The sequence below is a fragment of the Alosa sapidissima genome, chromosome 22 (assembly GCF_018492685.1).
Source record: "Alosa sapidissima isolate fAloSap1 chromosome 22, fAloSap1.pri, whole genome shotgun sequence".
Lineage (NCBI taxonomy): Eukaryota > Metazoa > Chordata > Actinopteri > Clupeiformes > Clupeidae > Alosa > Alosa sapidissima.
The window spans coordinates 23627814-23652187 of record NC_055978.1 but is presented as its reverse complement, the minus strand read 5'-3'; the positions used below and the strand labels follow the sequence as shown (position 1 = coordinate 23652187).

Below are 24374 nucleotides of genomic sequence, written 5' to 3'. Positions count from 1 at the left end.
GCGATTACGTGAAGAACACTTTTTTAATCGTCCACGTAGGTTAGGCTAGGTTTCGTTTCCCCGGTAGAGGATGCTGTACCATAGACGAAACAGAACTGAAAGTGAAAGTTGTAGTCGCTTCGCAGCATGTAAACATTAGGCTACACAAACTGTATTTACTTGAACAATTCCAGCGTTTTTTTAAGGACCTCTCATTAGCTAAGGTGAGTGAATTCTATACCATCATTTATTCTTGCCGATTAGGCTATTATATAGGCCTAAAATAATTTTGACGTGATGTTATGAATAACGTCACGTTGTTATTTTCTCAAGGTAGCCTGCTTGCTTAGATGCGTCAAATATAGCCTAACAATATTGAGTGACGCACAGAACAAAGGGATCAAAATGTCAAGGTTGTCTTACTTAGGCATACACATGTCTAGGCCTACCCGCCGGGACTACGGTAAGTCGAACATTAAAAAACATTACTAGAGACGACTGTTATGTATGGTTTTATTGAAATATACATATAGCCTACAATTTTATTTCTTTTCAAGTCTCAAGCATAAGAGGTCTGAGGAATTTTGGCCTATCCTGCTGTGTGAATGCTCTGCTGCAGTCAATATCTGCCACAGAGGAACTACTAAAGCTTCTTGACAGGTATAATCCCTGCACGTTTTCACCAAGTCATAGTAGGCTTTAGGCCAGCTATTGATTCAGTATAGATATTTGCGTTGGTATTGAAGCAAATTGTAAAACTTCTACGACTGTTAAAGAGATGATATAATGGACTAGTGCTTTACAAAAGCCTGCCTGCCTGGTGAGTTTTATTCATGGAATTTCTATAATTTTCCTGTAATTTCAGATGGAATCCAAGTGGTAATTATGAGGAAAGAAACAATGTACCCCTGCTGCTAAGGAAGACTTTACATTCCATGCAGGGAGAAACTCCTCAACCAGCACCTCACTGCGAGTTCCTGGACTGCCTAGATCGCAATTCAATCCCCAGTATGCGCCCACTGCCCACACATGCAAATTAGTGGTCATGTCATGATATCAAGGTCGCGCTGGTTATCACTATCAAGGCATCAAGTGTTCAGTATACATAGAGTTTAATCCAGACCAGTCTTTGTGTTTTCAAGTTGCCAAAACGTGTTCATGTGTTTGATGCATCAACCAGGTGTTTGAAGTATGCCCTGGGACTAACAGTTGTTCTGTTGATGGTGTGCCAGGTGTTAACCACTGATGCTTCTTTGTTTCGCTTGTCTTGTCCAGTATTTCCATGAAAGGAAGTTCTGTATGTAAATCCATGCAAATGTGTTTCCCAGGAAATGTGCAGCATGATGCAGACGAAGTCTTTCTCTCAATCCTCAACCTCATTCTGCAAAAGATGACTGACACACAGCTGGTAGATTTTTTTCCATTGTTCAGTTTTCTAAAGAAAGCTGTTTGTTCTCCTGACATTGCCACTAAGGAAACACATCTATAAACAGATATGTGTGTGTTGTTACTTCTTTTCTGCAGAAAGAGGAAATCCTTGAGCTGTACAAGGTCAAAGTTGAGGGACATGTGGTGTGTTCAGAGTGCACATTCGATCATAAAGTCAACAGCTATATGCTCAGCCTTCCACTCCCTTTGCAAAAGGGACAGAATAACTTGGTGAGGATGATTTATTGTCTTTGACAATATTCGTTGACAGTCTTCATCTTATGTTAACGTTGCCTTTACTCTAAGTGCATGTGTTTTTTTTTGCCTCCCTAAAAAGTTTCACACCTGTTAGGCTGTATATTTTGAATAATGGAAATTTGTTTGTGATGTGATTCGCAGGAGGACTGCATACAGACATTCTTCAGGCAACAGGAGCTAAGTGGGGAAGACAAATGCTACTGTGAGAGATGTGGCGAGAAACAACGATCCACTCAGGTCAAAAGGCTATTGTATGAATGGGACATTTATAACTATAAGGAATTGTTAAACTTTATGTAGAAGCAGTTTTCTTGTATGCCATGGTCTTCATTTGTTTTTTCTTGGATGCAGGGGTTCAAACTCTGCTCCCTCCCCCAAATCTTATGTATCCATCTCAAGCGATTCCGATATGAGGGCGGCTTCACTCAAAAATTGCACTGCAAAGTCACTTTCCCTGACACACTCAACTTCAGCAGCATTTTGGATCCAGATTGCATTTCTGACGTTTTTAAAAAGGTAATTTGCACATATTGTTAACCCCCCAAAGTCAATGCGTGACTGGTTGGACTGGTAGCCCTTTTTTATATATGATAGGGCCCCCTAAACATCAGCATATACTGTACGACGGAGTATTAGGACCACACATGAAGAAAAAAATATTTTTGCCATGACGCAATGTCTCACCTGCATAAAATATAGTATAAACACAGACATTCAGCAATAGCCTAGGCTGTTATGCATCCATTACAAACAAACATGCAATGTGAAAGTCTGTGACTGAGGAGAGCACTGAGTAGGCCTAGTCTAGGCTAATAAGCCTGAAGTAGAACCTTTAGATGAAAAACAGTCTTTAATTAGCCTGATGAGCCAGACCCACATTAAAATGTAGGGTCTGGGCACTCACCGTTCGCAGTGCTCAGTCCGAGGGGCGGGATAATCGGTTGTCTTTCAAATTCCCTCTGCACGCAATAGGACAGCGTTTTGCCACCAGCGGAGCTAGTTGGCTAGTTCAAACTTTTGCCAACTTAAAAAAAGCTTAACTCGTGTCACACTGTTGGCCAACAGCAACATCCATCTTCTTTTTTCAAGTAGCAGGGAATTCAAGCCAAACCGTTGCAACTCTGCCATCAATCATTATGTTAAGCCCGCCTAATGACTCTATGCACGATTTGATTGGCCTGATAGAAGTTTAATTTTTCGAGCTTACAAGCCAACGGAGAGTTGATAGACTAACCCTGGAAGCAAATGTAATTTGCTGCCGCTAGGGTGCGTCTAGATTTCTTGGCTAGTCTTTAATAATAAAATAAATAAATAAACCGCTAATGAAGTTTACTTTTGACCATTGAATGTATCGCCTATAACTGTGATAAAAGGACGTAACAGGAAAGTATTTGGCTGAGCAATGGAGGTTAATATGTTTTATGTCTATCGTTGTTGCACTCGAAGAAAACTGGAATGTTTCATCCCAGATAGCAAAATCAGATTGGCAGATAGCGGACCGCTGGTGGTATGCCGCCGGTGGCTTGCCACTTGTGGTCACCCGTTGCACCACCATTTCTTTAAATTTAACTTGTCATAAATATTTAATAAATATTTATAATAATATTTAATTGAAAAATTAATAAAATTATATATGGACTATAACTGAACAAATGAAAAAGATTTTAGACAATTAGTGCCAAAATATTGGGCAATTTGTCTGCAACCCGCCAGACAACCGATGAGCAAAATGCCAGCGGACCGCCAGCTATGCCCCCAATGGACCGAGAATGGTCCGCCAACCTCTTGCTATCTGGGATTCGTCCTCCTTTTCAATCGTCCTGGTTGTAGCCTACCCTACCCTAGTCGTTCTCTCTCCAAACTAGTTCTGATGGACATGTCAAGAGGAAATGTCGAGATTAAAGTCAATATGATATGTCAACTTTATTCTCAAAATGTCAAGTTTAATGTCGACACGTCGAGATTAAAGTCGACATGATATTTCAACTTTATTCTCGAAATGTCGAGTTTAATGTCGACATGTCGAGTTTAATCTCGTCATTGCAAAAATATTTTTTTTCTTCATTTGTGGCCCTAATACTCCATCGTAAAAATGCCATGAGGTACTTGCTGTTGGATGTTATATCATAATTACAGCTAATAGGCTGCATTGCTGCGAAGCTTTGACTTCAAAAAGTGAGAAGAACATTTAGTGCACCAGATTCAGCACATCACCAAACCAATCTGTAATCATTATTTGACCAAAGCTGGTCAAATAACCAGAAATTATTAGTGCATATCACAATAATTTGAAAAATACATCATGGTGATAATCTATTTCCCTGGTCACAGGATGATTCACCTTACAGTCTGTATGCAGTTGTGGTGCACTCAGGAACTGCCATGTTTGGGCACTACACAGCCTATATTCAACCCCCAGGAGAGCAGACATGGTATTATGCAAATGACAGTCGGGTACGACAGGTGAGATGGACATGCTGGACATTGGAATCATTGGACATGTAATCATTTCAGTATCAAATTGGTGGATATGCTTAGTCATCCTAAGTGGGCGGGTGACATTGATGTTGTCTTCCCTCTATGCTTTAATGCACAGGTGAACTGGGATAAGGTTCAGAGTTCTTTTGGTGGACAAAATGAGTAAGTATTTAGAATTTACTTTGGCAATATTTTCTTAAAATTGTGTTTATGTTGCATGGTCTTAGTTACATATCTGTTCCTTCAGTGGTGATACGGCATACATGCTGTTATACAGAAGACAGAAAACCAGTGAGGATCAAGGATACTCAGTTTGAAGGACACTCCACTACATTCCTCTCACATAAGAAGGTGCCATAAGACAATATAGATGACAATGAACATTTAATCTTAAAGAGAAAAACAAAAATAAGAGTACAGTTTGACCCAAGTTTACATTATTCCGTAGTTTTGTACTATTTCTCTTATCAATTATGAAATGGCTTTCATTTAAGGTTATATATTATACACATTTCAATGAATCTTTGGTGTAGTAATTGTGGGGAGAGGTTTTCTCAGGTTAAAAGTTTTCCAAATGAATGTTCTATTTCTTTCCCTGAAACGAAATTTCTCTCAGCAGTTCATTTCTTATTTCTTCAGTAGCATGGTAAGATACTTTAAATCTATGTATGTTACAGCCTGTGTCTTGTGGGAGATTGCTGGCTATCTTATGGATACTATAGTCTTCCACTAGGTGGTAGTCCTTAATCAGAGGAAGACACACTCGCGACACGTCGCGTTGTCGAATCAGATTAGACAGTCTTATGTCAGACAGTGTGAGGTGAGGTAGGGTTTGAAAAGAATGCTGACTTCAAGTGTTTGTGTACTGGGGGGAAAAACCTGTACAAGGCCAGAAGTGGAGAGGAGAGTCATGTCTGACCCTGATGCAAAAAAGATGTGACTCATACTTGAGAAAACGAAGCCGTTCCTCTCAGTCTGTACATCTCTTCTCTTAATTTTAGTATTAATTTAGGTCCAGTTTCATGTATTCAATGTGGAGTAAGGTCTCTTTTTTTTTTGTAAAACGAGAAGTACTTGCTAGCACTCCTAACTATGACCAGCGACGCTAATTGTTTGATATTGAACAGCAAGTTGAGTTTGCGGGTTTTTGCCCAAAACCTTTTTTCTTTTGTGCTGAATCTATAGAGATCATTGTTCTCTTTCACTTTTGTTTAGGAGGTGTGGGGTTGGTGGTGGTGTTGTGGAAAAATACAACTTAGTTGCAATAGACCATTTATCAATCGTCATATACGAAGATTCAAGATAAGAGCTCTAATTATTTTGATTAACGAGAAAATAATTTAACACTATAATTTACTACTCAAATGTCATGATAAACGGTTGGGTATTTTTACACTGATTGTATTACTTGGAGCTTTAATGAATATTAAATTGTTTGAATATTTAATGTCTTGTAACATAAACTCTGTTCCACAACTGTGGTTTACTGTGGTACGATCTCTGCCTGTTCACTTGTTCTTTGTAACGTTGCTTTCAACACTGACCAGATGTCTCGGCACGTGTGACATACAATTGATCCAGACGACTGTTGTGTGTTAATGGCAGACATGCAACTGCCATTCAGTCAAGCATCCTAAAACAACACTAACACACACACACACACACATGCACCTTACACCACATAGCCCCAGGGCGTAAATGAAGTACAGCTGGACGTTGAGGCGATATTGGAATCGTCTCCGCGTGCCTGGTGTCCCCACCATTAGCTTGTCACCTTGTCTGAAGGGTATAATTACCCCCTCGACACCTTGCAGAAGGCAGCGAGTCAGTGTGAGTGATTACGCCATTCAGGATTAACTAAGAGGGGCCGTGTTTTGCCAGTAAAAACGCCGGGCACTTGTCTGCCAGGGTATCAATTACCCTCCTAGTCCTGCTCTTAGACTTCTCAGCTCGTGCACCTGTCGCACAGGGCCAGGGGTTGCACCAGAGGGAAACAATAGCAAAAAAAAAAATGAAAGAGTGTGTGGTATGAGGTAAGGCAGAAGGGGAGAGTTGACCTTGCGGGTGTTAAGGGCTCATGTTGCCGTTTCCCCTTGTGATGCTGGGCAGGCGTGTGGGGTGGCACGGCCCCGAGCAGAGTTGATGTTTTCCTTGGACGGCGCCAGAGGTTCCCCGAACGGGCCTTTCTGAGCTTTTGTTGATGTGTGTTTGCTAGTTACTAGGTGAGTATTTGCAGTGATTGTAATGATTCTTTGATGAAATAAGTATTGGGTTTGGATGCAGTGCCCTCTCAGTTTTCCCCATTGTGCTTTGCCCCATTGTGGAGTGGTTTATCTTGGATTCTTTGGTCCCAAATGAGCTTTCCACCTCTCTTGCCAAAGATGCCAGCATTAGAAAATAGTTTAATTACTACAGTCTTTTTTTCTGCTTTCATTCGTTTTTCTCTTCTCTGCGAACAGTCCTTTGACAGGCAAAAAAGTAAAATAATAATTCCACTGTATTTCTCAAAAACAAATGAATGTCAAGCATCGTTGGTAACGCATACAGGAAATTCCATGCTGCAGAAAGCCCTCAATTTAGAAAGAAGACCTTTCAGTAATTGTATTCTGCTATTTTACATTCCAAAGGGGACAATATCTCAATGCAATTATTCATTGACTGGGAGTTTCCCCCCACAAAAGACATGCAGCCCCTCACAGCCCACACTGTCTTTTTATAGGTACCGGCATACTTTGAATTAATTATGAAGGTCTCTGCTTGTAAATGTGAAATTGCTTTAAGGAGGGTGACTTGTGTGGTCTGCAGTACCACCTCCCTGTACGGGGTGGCAGCACTGATCTCAGAGTCTCGGTCAGGCCTCTTCCCGCAGTGCTCACACTTTGAAGTCTGAGCCAGTCAATATTGCTATCGCTGGTAGTCAGAGGGAGAGAGAGAGAGAGAGAGCTCCTTAGTCAGATCCCAGCAACACCTATCTGTGTGTCAATCTCTCTCTCTCTCTCTCTCTCTCTCTCTCTCTCTATTGCTCTCTCTCTCTCCCTCTCTCCTCCCCAAAAACTCAGAGAGGCCCTCTCTGTTAGCATGACTTATCTGTCTGAGGTGGTGGTCAATCAATGGAGGTAACAGGACACCCACGTGAGCCATGCGCCTGCCGCGATGGGTTATGTAATGATTGTGCAGAAAGGAAATGGTTCTTTCTCTTGCAGCTTGTTGAATTTGCACGCCGGTGACCATGGTGAGGGGAGCGCGTAAATAGCAAACAAGAGCTGAAAGCCAACCGCCGCTTCGAGGCTCCTGCCCCTGGCCCCTGCCTCTGCTCAGCTGAAAGAATGGAAAATGAAATGAAATGATGAACCTCTGCTGGAAAACTGTCCGCTTGTTTTTCTCATCGCAGCGAACGAGCCCTAATTTGACACCGGAGTAGCCGGTTGCAGCTCGAGGATGAGACAGAGAGAGAGAGACGCGTGGCGCTCATTGGGCGCGCAAATGCCATGGCACAATTCCTATCGTGTCTTTGTGTCCCACGCAACACATGCAGTGCACGTGATTACTGTGTGTTCGTGTCTACACCCATCCTCCCATTTATCTGACACTCGCAGAGCTGTTGTAATGCCATGATAATGATGTGTCCTTTTTTCCCCTTTTCAAAACAGGGTGTTCTGGCCAAAAGAGTTTGTTTGAGGAGCTCTCTCTTTTGGGCCACTATTGTCTGCGCTTAAAGCCCGTACGCTGCTGCTTGAAGCTCGCTGTTCTCATGAGCTAATTCCTGTGGATCTGCGCTCTCAGGAGAGCCCGCCTGGGGCTGCGTTTCAGGAAGTGATCCTCCTTTTTTCACACTGGGTTTTTTTTAAAAAATTTTTTTTCGTTCCCTCGGAATCCATGTGGCTGAGGAGCCAAAACGAACATAACTCTTTCCTGCGTTTTTCGGGGGCCGAGAGGGCCGTGCTCCCCACGCTGCCATGACTCAGCTAGACACAAAAGATCCGGTCTGTTTCTTTTTTTTGTTTTTTTTTTGTGTGAGTCTGTGTATGTGTATGTGTGTGTGTGTGTGTGTGTGTTGGAGAGAGGGTTCACTAGGAGAAAGGGACATCTGCAAGCTTTGGCTTGTTGCTTTTGATCCGGTATTCCCCCTGCAGCCTGCCCCAGTATCGCAGTTCGTTATCAGAGTGATGGGGTTCCAGGGTGGCCTTGCTTGCATCCCACCAACACCCCCCACTCCTCTCCCCATCCCCATCCCCATCTCCTCCTTCACTCCTGCCCCTATCACTCCTCCTGTGCTCAGGTTTCAATAGGAAACATCCTCTGGCTGCCTTGTCAAGCGTGGGCCTTAGCTCGCTGCTGTTGCCTGTGCATGCCACTGAAAATCCTCCACACAGGCTCCTGCTCTGACATGCAAAGTAGTTATCCATGGTTCCCACGACTGGCGGTTATCACCCTCCACCACCACCATCACCCTACCTTCCCACCTCTCAGCACCTTTAAAGGGAGTGGAGATGGTAACTTATTTTTACTGTGCAACAGTGGAAATGAAACTGTTGAAATGTAGCATTTGATGTGGCAATGAATGCATCAAATGCATCAAAGATTTCGTTTTTGTTTTGCCCCACCTTCCACCATGGTACTGTGGAAGTGTTCCAGCAGCAAATGGCGTGGGATTGGAATGATGCCGCTCTACCTGGAGGTAACATTTGTTCCCCAGGGAAATGGAATTTGGGCTATGGCTGTGAAGAGACGGTCTGATGGGAACCTGTCGCCGTGGTCGCACTGTCAGCAGAAAGGCACGTATGGTATGGTAACCTGAAGCAGGGAGGGAGGGAGGGAGCAGCTCCTGCCACTGCAGTCCTGGCTGTAGCTCTGACAGCAGGGCTGATAAGCACTTCGTTACACCGAACCCAACCGAATGATATGTCACCTGTTCTGAGGCTAATGCCACTCAACGCCGCTGCTGAAGATCAAATTGACAGCACGGCAGTCAAGTGCAGTTATGCTGGGAACTTTGGAATTTTTCACACAGTATTTGTTCTTGACTCTAGTCCATCGGAGTTACATAATGCAAATGTCCGAGAGTGCGGTCAGCTAGCTTGCGTTCAAGTGCTAAACTCCAGTGAGAATCCATAGACAGGGTCATGCTCCCTCTGACCTGGTCAGATGGTCAGCCTTTCCACATGCTGGACAAAGCCCCTAATCCCCTTTGCCAGGTAGCCCATGTTGGCATTCCAGCAGCATTCCAGCTCGGGGAAGTTGCTGGGATCTGGATGAAAAATGGCCGACAAAAAACAAAGGCCAGGCTCCCTGTCACTGCATTTAAACTTGTGTGGGAAAATCCAGTTGACATGAAGATGGATGACGCAGGAATGTGTGGCACTGCTCTCACCCCCATCCCACCAGCCCCACACTTCTCAGTTACCATGGCAGTCAAGCTCAAAGAACCGCTGAAGTATTACAGACGAATAACTCGATGATGAAGATGAAAGGGCAAAATATAGTGCATAGTTGGAGCCCCACAGGATGAATAACACTCGCCTGGTTAGCCCTAGCAGGCGTATCCCAAAAAGCCTTAATGACAAGACGTGTTTCCCTGTTGCTCGTAAATGTATGTCGCTCGTAATGTTTGCCCGTAGTTTACTCTAGAGAAAGCTCTGTCAGATCTCAGGCAGATTGATTCCCCTTGTGAGGAGCCATTTGCTGTGACTTTCCATCCATCAGCGAGTCGGCGGCAGTTAAAGTCATTACTGTCGTTTGTTCTCATTCAGTTCCATTATCTCTCATTATTGTCAGATACAGCTCTGCTGTCATGCTGGCTGTCAGTAAAATGATCTCAGAGGACATTTTGACTCATTCGCAATACAGGTTATTCGCTAAGGGAATTCACTTAAGTCTGTTTGCCCAAAGATAAGCCTGCCTTCAACACAAATGTACTGACCATGTTTGATAGCACCTTACTTTGACAGATCTCTGTCCCTATACTTCTAACAAAGGTCCTCCACAAAAAAATTAGGCAAATAGAAATGTTTTTTTATAACATTTAAAGTGTAAGTAAGACTCTTACTTTAGGATACATCTTAATCACCATCTATTTCACACCTCTCAGGGTATCTTCATATTACATTTCTAGGAAGAAGGTGGCATAACTATTCTTGCCATTTGTTCCCAGGGAGGAACATATTTACTGTGCCATTCTTGCGGCTGTGTGAATATTGTCACTAACTGAGACATACCCTCACAGTGCCAGGCCACCACAGGAAAAATGGCACCATGGTGATGCCACAGCAACTTCCTCTACCCCGCCTTCACGCCAAGTGACAGCTGTGGCACTTACCAGATAAGATAAATAATGGTGGTGTCAGGTTACACTTTATGCTTATGTTGCTGTGACAGGGACTGAGTAGACGTGCTATTAATAGGCAGCCGGAATTACTGGCCCAGATGAGTTGCGGTTATTTCGAGTCACGTGCGACGAGTGTGTTTTAAGGGGGGTTTCTGGCCACTGTGCATCCTTAAACTGTGTGTGTGTGCGTGCATGCTGCTGTTTTGTTATGGTTAACAAATATACGCAAATGAGCGCCAGCTGTTTTCTTAAGATTCTCAAACGGTGCCACTCAAACACATGTGCCGAGGGTGTGGCATCGGAACGGCCTTCTTCAACGCTCTAATGTGGCCAGGGCCACATTTCTCAAACCCTTAGGAGAAAGACACACGCACACACACACACACACACACACACACACACACGTGCACACAAACATGTGTACACACTCACACACACACACACACACACACTCTCTCTCTCACACACACACACACACATACACAACCTCATAAACTGCAGTAACTCAAGCACCTTTTATTTTGCCTGTCTGCCTCCAAGCCCGGGCATTGTCCATCTCTCCTTTGATATTTGAGGAGACACGGACCTTCCTATCTCCATCACAGGGCAAAAAGGAATGCCACTGAAGCCAGTGAAAGGCCCAATAGAACAAACACGCCGTCATAAGACAGGTGACTTCGCCCAGGGATAAAAAAAAGAAAGAAAGAAAGAAAGAAAGAAAAGAAAAAAAGAGAAGGCCAAGGCCTGAGAGGTCAAAGTTGGTGCCAGAACACTCTTCTGTGCTTTCTGGTTCTCCTTGCTGCCGTCACAGACGTGCCACCTGCATTCTTCCAGCAGGCCCGTTCCACACCCTCTGCCGCCACTTATACTGCCGCCGTTAATACCCTCTTAGGGTAGGGCTTGTTTTTACTTCTTCCTGGCACCGTGCTCTGCAGCCGTATCAAGCTTTTCAGACACGGGCCAACCGACACTGTGTAAGCCCTTTTCTCTCCTTTCTTCTTTTCTTTTCTTGTTCTTTTTTCCCCTTTCTCTCTCTCTCTCTCTCTCTTTCACTGTTTGGAGAGAAGTACCTCCATGGCCCTCCGCCCCTGTGCAGTGTGTGGATCAGCCCAGCGTGTGCAGTCTCAGTGCGGCAGCCTCTTCTCTTCATCCCCCTCTCTCTCTCTCTCTTTCACTCTCACTCTATCTCTCTCTCCCCAGCACTCATCTGCAGCCTGTTAGGCTGGAGCGGGTGGATGACATCATGTGCGTCTCGGAGCTGGCCCCAGTAATTGCGCCTTGGCCTCCTCCAGCAGCACACAGAACACACAAGTGGAGCCAGGCAATGCAAGTCAGATGCACTGGGTTTTTCCAGCGAGCTGAGAGGCCCAGGATTGGGGACGGCTGGGGTGGGGTCGAGCGGTGTGAGTGAGTGAGTGTGTGTGTGTGTGTGTGTGTGTGTGTGTGTGTGTGTGTAGTGGGTGGTGCGGGGGGTGGGGGGGGGAGTGGAGCGGTCGAGCTCACTGTAAATGTCACAAATGAATGAAGGGCCTCAACCCAAAATGAAACCCGATCCAGCCTGCCCTGGGGGCTGCCGCGTTTTGATCTCCCTCTCGCTCCGGCTGCTGCAGCCGAATTATGGAGGGCGAGAGACATTACATATTCCCCATGTTATGACATGGCGAAAAGTATTTTCACATGTTCCGTGGGCATTTCACTTGAAAATTGCACACTGGCGAGCCCCCTCCGCACACACACACACACACACACACGGGGCCTCCATTAAAGTTTGCCCTAGGCCCTCAGCATCAGGGACCCCACAAGCCCCAGACCAATAACTGATATTCCAAATGACCCTCTCTAATGCAGAACTGCTTGCGTCTAAATGCTCTCTGACAGGCTGGGTATGCATTCATCACAGGCTCCAATGTGCACATGTTCACAAGGCATTCCTTGTTAGCGTCTCCCTCCAGAAAATGTCTAGCGCAAGTTGGTTGTGGTTATAAAACCCACCATCTGGAACTGGATCTTTCTCTATCTCTCTCCAATTTCCCCTAATCCATACCTTGTATGAGAACGTTGAAAGCGTTTAACGTTGTTTCCAGAAAAAAAAGGGCCTCAGACTTTGAGGGGGGAAAGCACAAATGAAACCTTACAGCCATCAGTTTGCACCAATGCCAACCTATTTCTGATGGGGCCCACCAACGGAACGATGAGGGTCTATCATGGCACTTTGAGGAGGAGCTGTTGTTCTGGAAGCCTCTTGATCTGTCGGAATAAGGCAGAACTCAGGAGGATACAAGCCCACACCCTGGCATGTTTGCTCAGTAGCGCATGGATCAGATAACACTGGGTGGGTAAGTGTGGGTGGTATGGGGCCTGTGCCTCCAAACTCCAGCTCATTGGTACACTTAGGGATGGTACGAATATGCTGCCCTACTTATGTGTGTGTGGGTGGGTATGTGTGTGTGTTTCAGAGAGATAGTGAAAGCAACTGGCAGTGTGTGTGTGTGTGTGTCAAAGGGCCACAGGAACTGGCGGTTCAAAGATGTGCCGCCAAGGTCAGAGTTCCCGTCAGTGCCAAAGTGCAATTCAGCGTCTTGTGGGCTGTGAGAGGCAGCGGTGGGTCTGCAGAATATGTGTGTGTGTGTGCGTGCGTGCGTGCATGCGTGCGTGCGCGCGTGCGCATTTGAACGAGCACTGTCAGGTGTGTGAGGGCAGAGGTTGTTGTGGAACTCTGCTCCTCACCAGGCATGCATCCCTCTAGGGAAAACGGGCCCTGAGAAGACAACTTACTGAACCGTTTCTAAGCCACCAGCGCGCAGACACCGGGGACATCTGACGTACGTGACCTTGGCTCACGCAGCTTTTCATCAGTCACACAGTGGAAGCACATGTGAGGCGTCTAGCTGGGCTGCAGCTTCAGGTTTTCTTGCAGCGTCTGAAGGTCACCACAGATATTTTGACTGCGCATGATCTTCACATCCGGCTGTGGTGGGTGGAGGTGTTGGGGGCGGGGGTGGGTTGGGGGAATAGTGGAAACATGAGATTGCAAAAAAAAAAAAACATTTGCACCATGTCACCATGAGAGAGTGATGCTGGTGTGTCACAGCTCTTCGGAAACAGGAAGTGAGGCATGTGCAGGTTAATAAGTTCACCGAAAAGAAAAAAGAAAAAAATCTCAAGAGCAGTTAAAAGAAAAAGTGAAAGTATTTTCATCTGCTTTGAAAACTGACTTGTCACTCCCCCTTCCACCTCCAAGCTCCTCACCACCACCCCCTCCATCCCCCAATGTGGCGGCATATTTTCCAGCAGTCTATCCTTACTCAGCTGGTGAGCCAGTCGCTGGAGAGGCAGTGGTGCTGGAGGCAGGAAATGCTTTCTGCATGAGGGAGTGTGTTAATATTGTGGTCCAGTGAATCAATCATATGACACGTCGCCTAGTCAATTAGAAAAAGGGGGGGGGGGGACTAGTTTCGACCCGAATACTGTCAGCCCTGAAATGTAGTCCAGTGTAGCGGCTTGGGATGTGTTTGACTTCCTTGCACACCTGCGCACCTACCCTGCATGTTGAACTTGTTGTAATAGCAAACATCTGTCACTGTGGGCCATAGGCCAGTCTTAGCATTTAACTGGTGGGGTGGTGGTGGGGTAGACGGTGGTAGCAGAAGCATCAGATCTGAAGGCTGGGGAATTTTTTTCTCGTTGGGAGCGCAAGGACTTTGGCCCCCTCGCCCAGACATGCAAACTTCACACTTACCAGCGTGCACCACATTTTTGTCATTAGTCAGCATCCACTTCAGTTCAGTTCAGCAAACTCCAATGCATCAGTCCAGGTTTACAATTTTTGCCATTCCTATCATTACATCATTTCTTTTTCTCGATAGTTTTTTCTTGCTATTTCCTGCATAGACAGCTGTTGCATAGCAGCCCTTGCTGTGGTCCCTCTTTTCCTTTAAATCCCATAGAGGGCGCAAACTGGTCAGAGGCCATTCCCCCCCTCCCCGCCGACACACACACACACACACACACACACAGAGGACATGAATGAGGCTTGCTGGATATCCGGTATGTGACCCCCATGAACTTTACCTGCAGAATGTAAACACTTTTAATGGTAGAAAGTGAAAAAAAAGTGAGCAAGCCTCAAAGGGAGGAAAGGGATGCAGTGCTATGACAGTCCTCTGAGAGGATGCGAGAGTGGCGATGTTAGGGTGTCTGTGTTTATACAGCGCTGCATTAGTCGCCTAATCTCTCAAATGGAGGGAAAAACACTCACGCTGTGGATAGGAGCTGATGGATCGGGAGGGACGGAGGGGAACTGAACTCAACACCCACGTCGTCTCCAGTTTCTGTTTAAAAGAGCATGTCAATCACAAGAGTGGTTCAGGAGGTTCCATAACACCTTCACATGTATAAGCACCTTGACATGCTGAAAAGGGAAAAGTCTGAAATATGGGGAAAGGGATAACGTTGTAAAAGAAAAGCCAGCATTTTATTGAAGTCCCTGAACTTGTAGACCAAGGGCACACATGCTTCAACAGGCTGTGTTTTATAGATCTTTTGTAGTCACCCACTGTGTTGTAATTTGCAGTATGTATGTGTGTGTGTGTGTGTGTGTGTGTGTGTGTGTGTGTGTGTGTGTGTGTGTGTGTGTGTGTGTGTGTGTGTGTGTGTGTGTGTGTGTGAGTGAGTGAGTGAGTGAGTGAGTGAGTGAGTGTGTGTATGTGTGTGTGTGTGTGTGTGTGTGTGCGTGTGTGTTTGGAAAGGGTTGTGGTATGCACACATTGTCTTGCTTTCAACGAAAGTTGCTCAAATCCAAGATGGCGGCGTCCATGCTGCCTGGGTCCACAGCAGCCCTGCGTCCCTTAGTCATCACTTTCTTCCTTCTCTCACCATGTATTTATATCCAGCAGTGGTAAGAGGCACCCTTCGGTTTCATTTCCTCACTGACTGAGGATTCCAGTCCAAAAAGACAGCACTCAGCTCGAGCAGGCGACTCCAACCAAAACATATGCATCGCGACTTCCTGTTGAGGGCAGTTACATAAGGGTCAGAATCATGGACAACCAGCCTGGAGAGGAGCAGACCCCTCTGAGGAGTGACAAAAGAGTGACCTCAGACAGGGATTTTATCGACAGGATCGCAGAACCTACCACCTATTACTACCTCCTGCTCCTCCCACAGCACCGTCGTTTGTTTTTCGCTTTGAAATTGAAACGCGTAGACACCGCCGAAGGAAGCATCTGCATCCTTATCCAGGCTAAGACGATTGTTGAGGAACAGGCTCAGCCCTGAAGATGACACAGAGCGCGTGGCCCCCACGCCCTATTTTTCCTTAACGGGATGGAGGGGGCGGGTGGGGTGATTATCGCCAGAAGTGGTGTGAAGGCCACAGACGGTTGGACTGAGCGGAAAAAGGGGGAGAGGTAGAGCGTGAGCGGGTGATGGACGCCGTCTGATGAACCTATGCACCGGAACCGTATCTAGGCCAGAGTGTGCAGGACTTCCTGATTTGGAAGCCGAGGACGCGCACCGCTGCAGCCGGAACAGGGAGACGGTTCCCTGGGGAGGCAGCCTTGGTCCTGGGAAGTGCTGACCAGAGTTCAGTGGGACCTTTCTTCCTCCTCTCTCTAACTCCCTCACTCTCCCCCTCTCTCTCTCCTATCGCACTGCCTCTGTCTCCCTCTCTTTATCTCTCTGCCCTCCCTCTCTCTTGCTCTCTCTCTCTCTCTCTCTCTCCCTTTCTCTCATTCTTACTCTCACTGGCTCGGTCTCTCTTCTCCCTCTCACTCCCCCTCTGTCTCCTTCCTCTCCCCTCTTTCCGCGCCCCCTGCTCCCCTCTCTCCCTTTTCTCTCTCTCTCCGCTCACACGAGTGGGCCAGTGCAGGCCGGCTCTGTGCAGACCTTTAAATAATAATAATGTTAACAAAAGTGGAAACTGGTCTCAGGGCTCTTCCCAGAGCTCTTTCGGTGGGAAGGCTTCGCGACTTCCTCTCGGGTCGACCCCTAGGGAAGCGGACAAAAGGGGCTCTTCGGGATGTATCTGTTATTAGCGGTCCCAATACAGCCAATAGCCAGGGGACTGGCTTTTTCGCTTGTGGGAATGCTGTAGCTTTTACAGTACAGTAGTAGTAGTAGAGTACAGTAATGTACATTGCAGAGTAGTCTCGAGAGATGTTTCTGGAGCAGCCAACAGAACTTCCTGTGTGTTTTCACATACCTGAAATGTAGTCCCATGTAGTCACAAAGCCCCAGTGTTTAGCTTGCTCGGTGTGTTATGGCTTTAAAGAAAGGCCCAGGGGTTGAATTTCTTTGAGATTGACAGTGAAACTGCACAGCCATTGTATATCTGCATATAGACGTTGACTCTCAGCTAAACTGGATTAACTGCAGATAGTTCTCGGATGAAGGGGGGGAAAAAACGTTCTGACATGTTCCCTTAAGTAATGCTCCATGGGAAAAAAGAAAGTGCCCGCAACACTCTGAGAAAGTGCTGCTGGCTATTTCTGGCGGGTTGGGTAGGCCATGCTTGGAAAAAAAAAATCACATATCTGAGCGTCATAAGTGCATAATTTTGAGAAAATCGGCTGATACCAAGGGCCGTGGATTTATCCCGAGATCAGAGAGGGACAGCTTTAAGCCAAAGCTTCATTCCGTGCGTGTTTGCGCCTGGGTTTGCCCCTAATGTTGTCTCAGATGAGAAGATTTGTTGTGTCGGGTCAGAGGGAGGATCAGTGTTAACACACACCCACTCCCACACACACACACACACTCATTTACACATACACACACACACACACACTCACCCACCCAGACGCACACCGACATACCAGCCTGGGTGTACAACCTCCCAGGGAGACCTGGTGGAGCTGCGCTAGCCCACCCAGGCCCTTAACCTCCCAAGCTAGCGCAGGATCAAAGCCGGGCACCGTGCCAGGGGGGACGGGGGTATGGTCACCCTGTCCTCACCACCACTGCTCCCATTCATCTAACGGCATTTCCTGCTGATAACCGTGGTACGTCTCCTGTTTTTTTCCTGGGGTTTGGTGGGGGTTAAGTGGAATGGAAGATTGTGCAATTCCGGCTTGGAAATGAAATGTTTGATTGGCGCGCCGCTGAAAGCTATGGGGCGAGTTTGTTTGTTTTGTTAGCTGTAGCGAAATGTGCCCATTCATCCCGTACGTGCTGCCGGACCAGTGGCTGGTCATTTGGGGGTTTGTGGTCAATTGCAGGGCATGGCGTCTGCCAGGCTAACGGCTCCGTCCACTAGCGGAGCCAAGCTCCTGGGCTTTGAGCTTATGTCTCTGTCCGCCTATTAAACAGCCCCAGAAAACAAGCCCTGCACTTCAAGCAAGAGACTCGATGCTGAACGCAGAGACCTCCAAGGAAATTACTCCAATCAGTGGCCCTCTGGTTCCATTGGATGGATATAACCTGTGGCGGTGTGTCACTTTTGAGAGAGCAAAAGCTCAACGTGAATTTGGATGTGGGGTGGTGGAAGCGGTGGGGTCAAAGATTCTGGATAAGGCTCTGCTAACCTCAATCCTTTATGGTAGGGTGGTATGTAGACTGTGGTATAGAGGGTTGTCCACAAACCTAGTGATGCTGTCATGGCTGCTTTGTTTTCACAGCATATTGCACATCAGTAATATTTGCCTGTGAATTATAACGTTATAAGGAGAATAACTAACAAAGTTATTGCGCTGTCCATATCGGAATCTAATTGGAATCTAAATATCTCTCTTCTCTAGAGATAGCCTTTTTGTTGTAAACAAAAATCAACTCAAGCGCCCTTAGGTTGACTACGTCACGTTTGTGCATCTGTCCATCCTTGTATAAAGCCCACCCAAACAATTTGATTGACCAGAACAGGGGTGCGTTTCTACAAAAGTTAGCTTCGTCATTGCTAAACCACAATGGTACGACGGAACTTTTGCTCTTACAAAGACCTTGTAAAACCTGTGTCTAGAAAGTGTTGTTTGGTCGAAAATAGCCAAATCTGTTGTCCAAAACACTGTCCAGTGTTAATGAAGTTGATGGTAACACATTTACCCTCACATCCTGAACTTTTACTAGAGCATCTGTAGAGCTACGTCATACATAGAAATTATTGAGAATGCACAAACAACTTATAATGAATAGAAGAAAATGTCTCAATATTTTCTTAATGACAGTCTCTGCTCACGTGACTGGGTGGATGTTGTGGATGCAGTTGTGTCTAACCTCCGTCGTTCCACCCCTGCACTCAAGATGAATGAATGTAAATTTAAAACATCATGATCAGTTATCACTCTGTTGGAGGGTGTTCAGGGATGAATATAGAAGGTCATTCTAGTCAAACGAATGCAACTAAAACGTTGACAACCGCAAAATATCTATGAACGATGCTTCAACGACTATTCTCCAGCTGTCGTTCCAACCACCGAACTTTCTGCCCATGTTTGCGATTGATCATTGGAACTACCCTTCTAGAAACACCAAATCCAAGAACCACGGTTCTAACTACAAAGATTGCAACAGCGGTTGGCTAACAACCCTGTCTAGAAACACAGCCCTGATCCTGCCTGGGCATAGACTTCTCTATGGAGCAACTCCAGGCCGAATTTCCTGAACTCCAATTTTGAGAGCAGGGTAAATTCGACTGGCTTCCAGGCTAAGTATACTGTATTTTATGATCTTAATGACCTTTCATGGTTATGGGCCACGGAAAAGCTTATGTGTAATGTTTTTATTCTATTTGACACAGCTGTTATGTTCAAGCCTATCCTACTGTAAGCCAACAACGAAATGACAACAGTTTGCCCTTTCACCATAGTCATTGTAAAAACAAACAGTAGCTCACATAATCAAAATTGGAATATAATGATGTGAAATGTTTCATTAACGTTTATCTCACTTGTGTTACAGACATTTTTGATATCTCAAGTAATTTCATTCTGAGAAAGCCTGGTTTCCATGCTAAGAGTCCCTGCTGGATACATTCTTCTTAAACCCCTAGAAAAAACGCAGTGCCATAGCTGATGAGGAGGGGCAGCTGCTCCCGGGGTGATTTGTGCCCACTTGTTGGACATGGTCCGGACTGGTGACGGCAAAGTTCAGTCATGACATGTCCTTCCCCCTTCCCTATGAATCCAATAAAGCAATGAAAGCCAATCAGGTGAATTAAGGCCGTAGCGGAGCTGAGTCAGCTCCACAGAGGGCCCTTTATGCTTTGTTGAGACCGAAAGGCATGCGAGGCGCGCACAGGAAAGGCATGTGGCCATCGCCCAGCAGACTTGCAGGCACTGCAAGCCCCCAGTGTGTGTGCGCGACCAAAGTTCAGCAAGCGGCAGAGCACGAAGGGCACCGAAACCTGGGCCGGCACAGTCATTTTCAGACGCTTTTGACGCCCCGGCATTCGGCGGCTCACTTCCTCCTCTGTCTCTGTGGGGAAATGCAAGCGTGCCAGAGGGAAATGGGGCAAAGTCTACATCCATGTCAGGGACAGGAAAGGAGGGGGCTATTTACAGAGTAACAAAGCCAAATGGTTTGAGTAAATATTGCTTGTTTTACTGTTACTTTGGCGGCATTTGCTTTTATGTCGCCGGGGCCGGTCGATGTGCGGCAGCGATCACAGAGAGATGGGCTCTCTGGCAACATCTGCACACAAACACAGACACAGACATGGACACACACACACAGAGTAATCTGACCAGGAGTACATTTCCCATACCACCATGGAAGTTAGCATTGAACTAACATGCTACAATGCATTGTTCAGCTAACCAACATACAGTATAGCTAACAACGGTTTCCCATAGGACCAACAACATCCAAGATTTTGAAAGGATAGTATCCAGGATTTTGCTAGGGGACAGTGTCCAGAATGTTGCTAGGATGGTTTCAGAATCTTAAGTTGATGAAATTTCACCAGTGCTGGTTGAAACGGAGCAACAAATCAAGGATGTTTGAGTGCACCATGTGAAGGGTTTTCCTAGATTACATGCACTAATGTGGTTAATGACGTATAATAGCATGTGAACTGCCTCACCTGGAAACCATGGAGACTCATGATCGCCTACCTCAGTTTCAACTGTTAATCATCTCGTTTTTTAATTACTTGGTCATCAAATGTATTTAATTGCTCATATTGGCTGACCTCATAAATTAATTACTTTTTTAAATTCATTTTAAATATTTTATATTTGTATTTTCTGCTTATGGCAATTCAGAATATGGTTGTGTGGTGGTTAGAAGTGTAAAATACCAACCAGATACCCAAATGCATTTATACTTATTCATTTTAACACACCAGCATGATGGTCCCGGAACTATGCTTCAACCACAGGTAGAGAGCTGTTTGAACTAGACAGTGTTTGAGAACATTTGTTTTCATTTTGTCATTTTAACGATGCATCAGACTATGTAAGTAGAACCACCATAGTTCAAACTATGCTTTTAAGGAACACTTGTATCTCAACTGTGTAAGTTGCTAACATAGTTAGCAGCTCTCCTTTTGGGGAAAGCACTCCAGATGTATTGTGTCCTGTTACTTCAGTCTGTTTTTCTCACTGAACTCCAAGCCCTTGATGATTCGCCTCTCCTCTCATTCAGGCCTTGACAGCAGCGGCAGCAGCTGGCTGCCAGTGAGGCGACGCCCCTCCTCCCGCGTCCCCGGGAGCCAATCAGGTGGCTCCAGCTGTCCCGCATCCTTCCCATTCAGAACGTGGCTGCGCTGCTGACAGAAGCTCCTTCGGCCGGACCTGCTGTTTCTGTCCTTCCTTCCTAAACGACTTTGACGGCTCGGCGCTTGCCGCTCTGACAGACAGGCCCTGCCTTCTTGGCTCGTCCCCAACCCACTTCCCCCTGTTGCTCTGGGCCTTTGCAAGAGATCTGTGGTAAGAGGAGCGGAGAACTGTGGGACAGATAAACGTGAAGGCGGGCGGGGGGGGGGGGTGTTAGAGGCTGGCTAAAGGAAAGACCCCCCCCCCCCCCCAACACACACACACACACACACACTTTCCCAAGACTTGCAAAGTGAAATGAGAGTCACTCTGACTCTCCTGCAGTTAGATATAGCCAGTGTGAACTCAAACACCCACACCCATGTGTGTGCACACAGAGGCAAATACACATGCACGCACACACACACACACACATATTTGTGTGCACATTGAAAACACACCCATAGCCACACACATGCACAAACAGTCATTCATGCATGCACACAAAAACATAAACCAGCAGTCAAACACACACATAGCCAGCAGACACACCCATTCCCAGCCCACAGGAGATGTCCTCCTGGCTGTGTGTGTGTGCGTGTGTGCGTGCGTGCGTGTGTGTGTCTTTGTGTCTGGACAGCCTGAGGATGAGTTCCTCCTCTGTTCAGAGGAGAGGATGTGATCTCACTCACAAAAAATCCAACCTATGTCGCTTGCTGCTCATGACTAAACCCAGGCTTCCCCTTTGTGCTCAGCACCCTCTACGGCACCCCCACCCCTTCCTCTTCCTCCCTCCCCCATCTCTCTCTCCCTCTCTCTCTCTCTCTCTCTCTCTCTCTCTCTCTCTCCTCCTCCTCTGTCCCCTGCTCCTGAGGCCTATGAAACAGAGGGGAGCAATGTTCTCCAGAAGGACTGGTAGGAGTGAGAGACGCAAGCTGCCAGACGTCAGAGAGTGAGGGAAGAGGGGCCGCCGCTGGGTGGGAGTCCAGGGAAGGGGAGAGGGAGGCACACTCACACACACACACACACACGCATGCTTGCTCACACTCGCACACACACACACACACACACACACACACGCATGCTTGCTCACACTCACGCACGCACAAACACACGCATGCTTGCTCACACTCACACACACACACACACACACACACACACACACACGCATGCTTGCTCACACTCACACACACACACACACACACGCATGCTTGCTCACACTCACACACACACACACACACACACACACATACACACACAAGCACATACCCACACACATGCACTCATGCACAAAAGCTCCCAATAATGAGGAAGGTGCTCACACTCACACAAGGACCAAAGAAACAACCCAATACCGATTTTGTTGGCTGTTATAACATTGTTTCCTTAAATGTTAGCCTTTCTGGGATGAATGAGTGCTTTCATTTGCTGCAGTGGAAAACGCCCCCCTCTTCCCCTCTTTTCCTCCAGTTTATGACTTTTTCCATCGTTCTTCTCGCGGTTCTGCAAAAAGGAGTGCAGACCTGCAGTGACTGTTGTGTTTGCGAGTTGTGTGTGTGTGTTGTTTTTATTGTGCATGCTGCTTCATGCTGAGGTGAAGATGTTAAGCCGGAGGGTGGGGGGGGGTCCCTCTTATGTGGACGCCACTGGAGTTCCCTTCACCACCTTTACTCTGGCGCTTCCCCTCCACCCCCAGCCCCCATCCGTATACATATAACCCACTGAACCCTGCTGAGGTATTAACCAATTTGCTGCAAACATCAGGACTCTTTTAACGATTTAGTGCAAGTAATAAGGTTAATTCAATTATTGGAGGATTTTTTGAGAACTTTGATGGAACATGTGAGAACAGTTTCAGGAAATAATCACCAAGTCCTCAGCAAAGGTAACACAGAAAAGCACAGCATCTCAATCCACTCTCTGTCATCAGAAAACTGGCTGGCAAAGGACCTGGCCTTGTGTGACAGTGCAAAATGAACTATAGTGGGCTCGAATCTTGCCAGCCTACCTCAGTGCAGTGCAGTGCTTCTAGTGTGGAGAATCCAGTGTAACAAGTTTGGTGGTAATTAACATGCCCACGCGTGTATGCCCTGTTTTTTTTTTATTCCATTCCTTTTTTGGGGTGGGGTTGAGGGGGTGTCTATATGTCCGATGCTTTGGATGTTTGTGTTGTCACCGAAATTGCATTTAGAGCCCACATGTTCAAGGCAATCACATTAAAATTATTTTTGGGTGTTGGAAAGCTCCCAAGTCACATTTCATCAGGAAGCAAGATGGCCTCACAGAGAGCAACCAGTGATAAGTCCCTGCTTTGCATTTGACATGGTTGATAAGAGGCGAAAAGCTAATGAATGACACAGCATGTGTGTTTGTTGCCTGGCAGATTCCAGAATTCCCCACTGTGCACCACTCTGACAGTGAATAGGAAGTAAAGCCATTAGCTATACAGTTAATGTAACTTAACTCTGCAGGAATTCTGTAGAGCGCACAGCCCATACATTTCCTCCATATCTCTTCCTTCTGAACATATCCTTATTTGAAAGAATGTGAGTGTTGTTCTGTGTGTGTGTGTCTGTGTGTTTGTGTGTGTGCTTGTGAGTGTATTTTTTGCCCTGGAGTCCTTGGCCGGAGAGCCGACGGTAATCAGACAGCACGGAGAGATCACACTGCTATTCACACAGTACTGCATTCCAGTCATAGTGAGCACATCAGGCCCTGCAAATAAACCCAAACACAGTCACAAGCCACAGGCGGGTGAGCAGAGGCTCCTGAAATCTTAACTGACCTATCCTGACCAATCATTAACTAAGCCGACTTCCTCAAAGGGCCTCGCTTTCAGAATGGGAGTAATAGTGACCTTAAAAAAAAATCTGTGAATGAATTAATGTAGGAAATTCTTCCTTCCACCTCACCCCTCCACACGCACACACACATACCCGCACACAGACTCTCTCTCTGTCTCTCTCTCTGTTTCTTCTGGTCAACTCTGCATTGGCGTCCTGCCTGGTTCGTATGTCCTCCTGTGGTCTGAGTGTCTGTGTCACTGCCTGTGCTTTCATGGGTTCAATGGGCTGGTATGCAGCAGGAATCTTTGGATCAAGGTGATTTCACGCTCCCACACATTTTCCCAGGCTGTTAAGCATTCCCTTTTACCTTTGTGCGACTTGGAGAAGGTGATAGCAGCTGACATGTGTTGTCATTAGACACACACACACACACAC

At 46.4% G+C, this 24374-nt stretch overlaps 1 protein-coding gene across 2 annotated transcripts; it reads left to right on the top strand.

Annotated features, from left to right (window-relative positions):
* The first annotated feature begins 67 nt into the window (after positions 1-67).
* Positions 68-5634, top strand: usp18 (ubiquitin specific peptidase 18). 2 transcript variants are annotated; one of them, XM_042079312.1, is made up of 11 exons: positions 68-203; positions 317-442; positions 537-639; positions 845-987; positions 1308-1387; positions 1504-1638; positions 1807-1902; positions 2017-2181; positions 3997-4128; positions 4262-4305; positions 4391-5634. In XM_042079312.1, exons 2-11 carry the CDS (start codon positions 385-387, stop codon positions 4458-4460), a joined length of 1026 nt encoding a protein of 341 aa, XP_041935246.1. In that variant the 5' UTR covers positions 68-203; positions 317-384; the 3' UTR covers positions 4461-5634. The 2 variants fall into 2 exon arrangements, with proteins under 2 accessions (XP_041935246.1, XP_041935247.1); XM_042079313.1 differs by having other exon boundaries at positions 81-203; positions 313-442.
* Positions 5635-24374: the final 18740 nt, after the last annotated feature.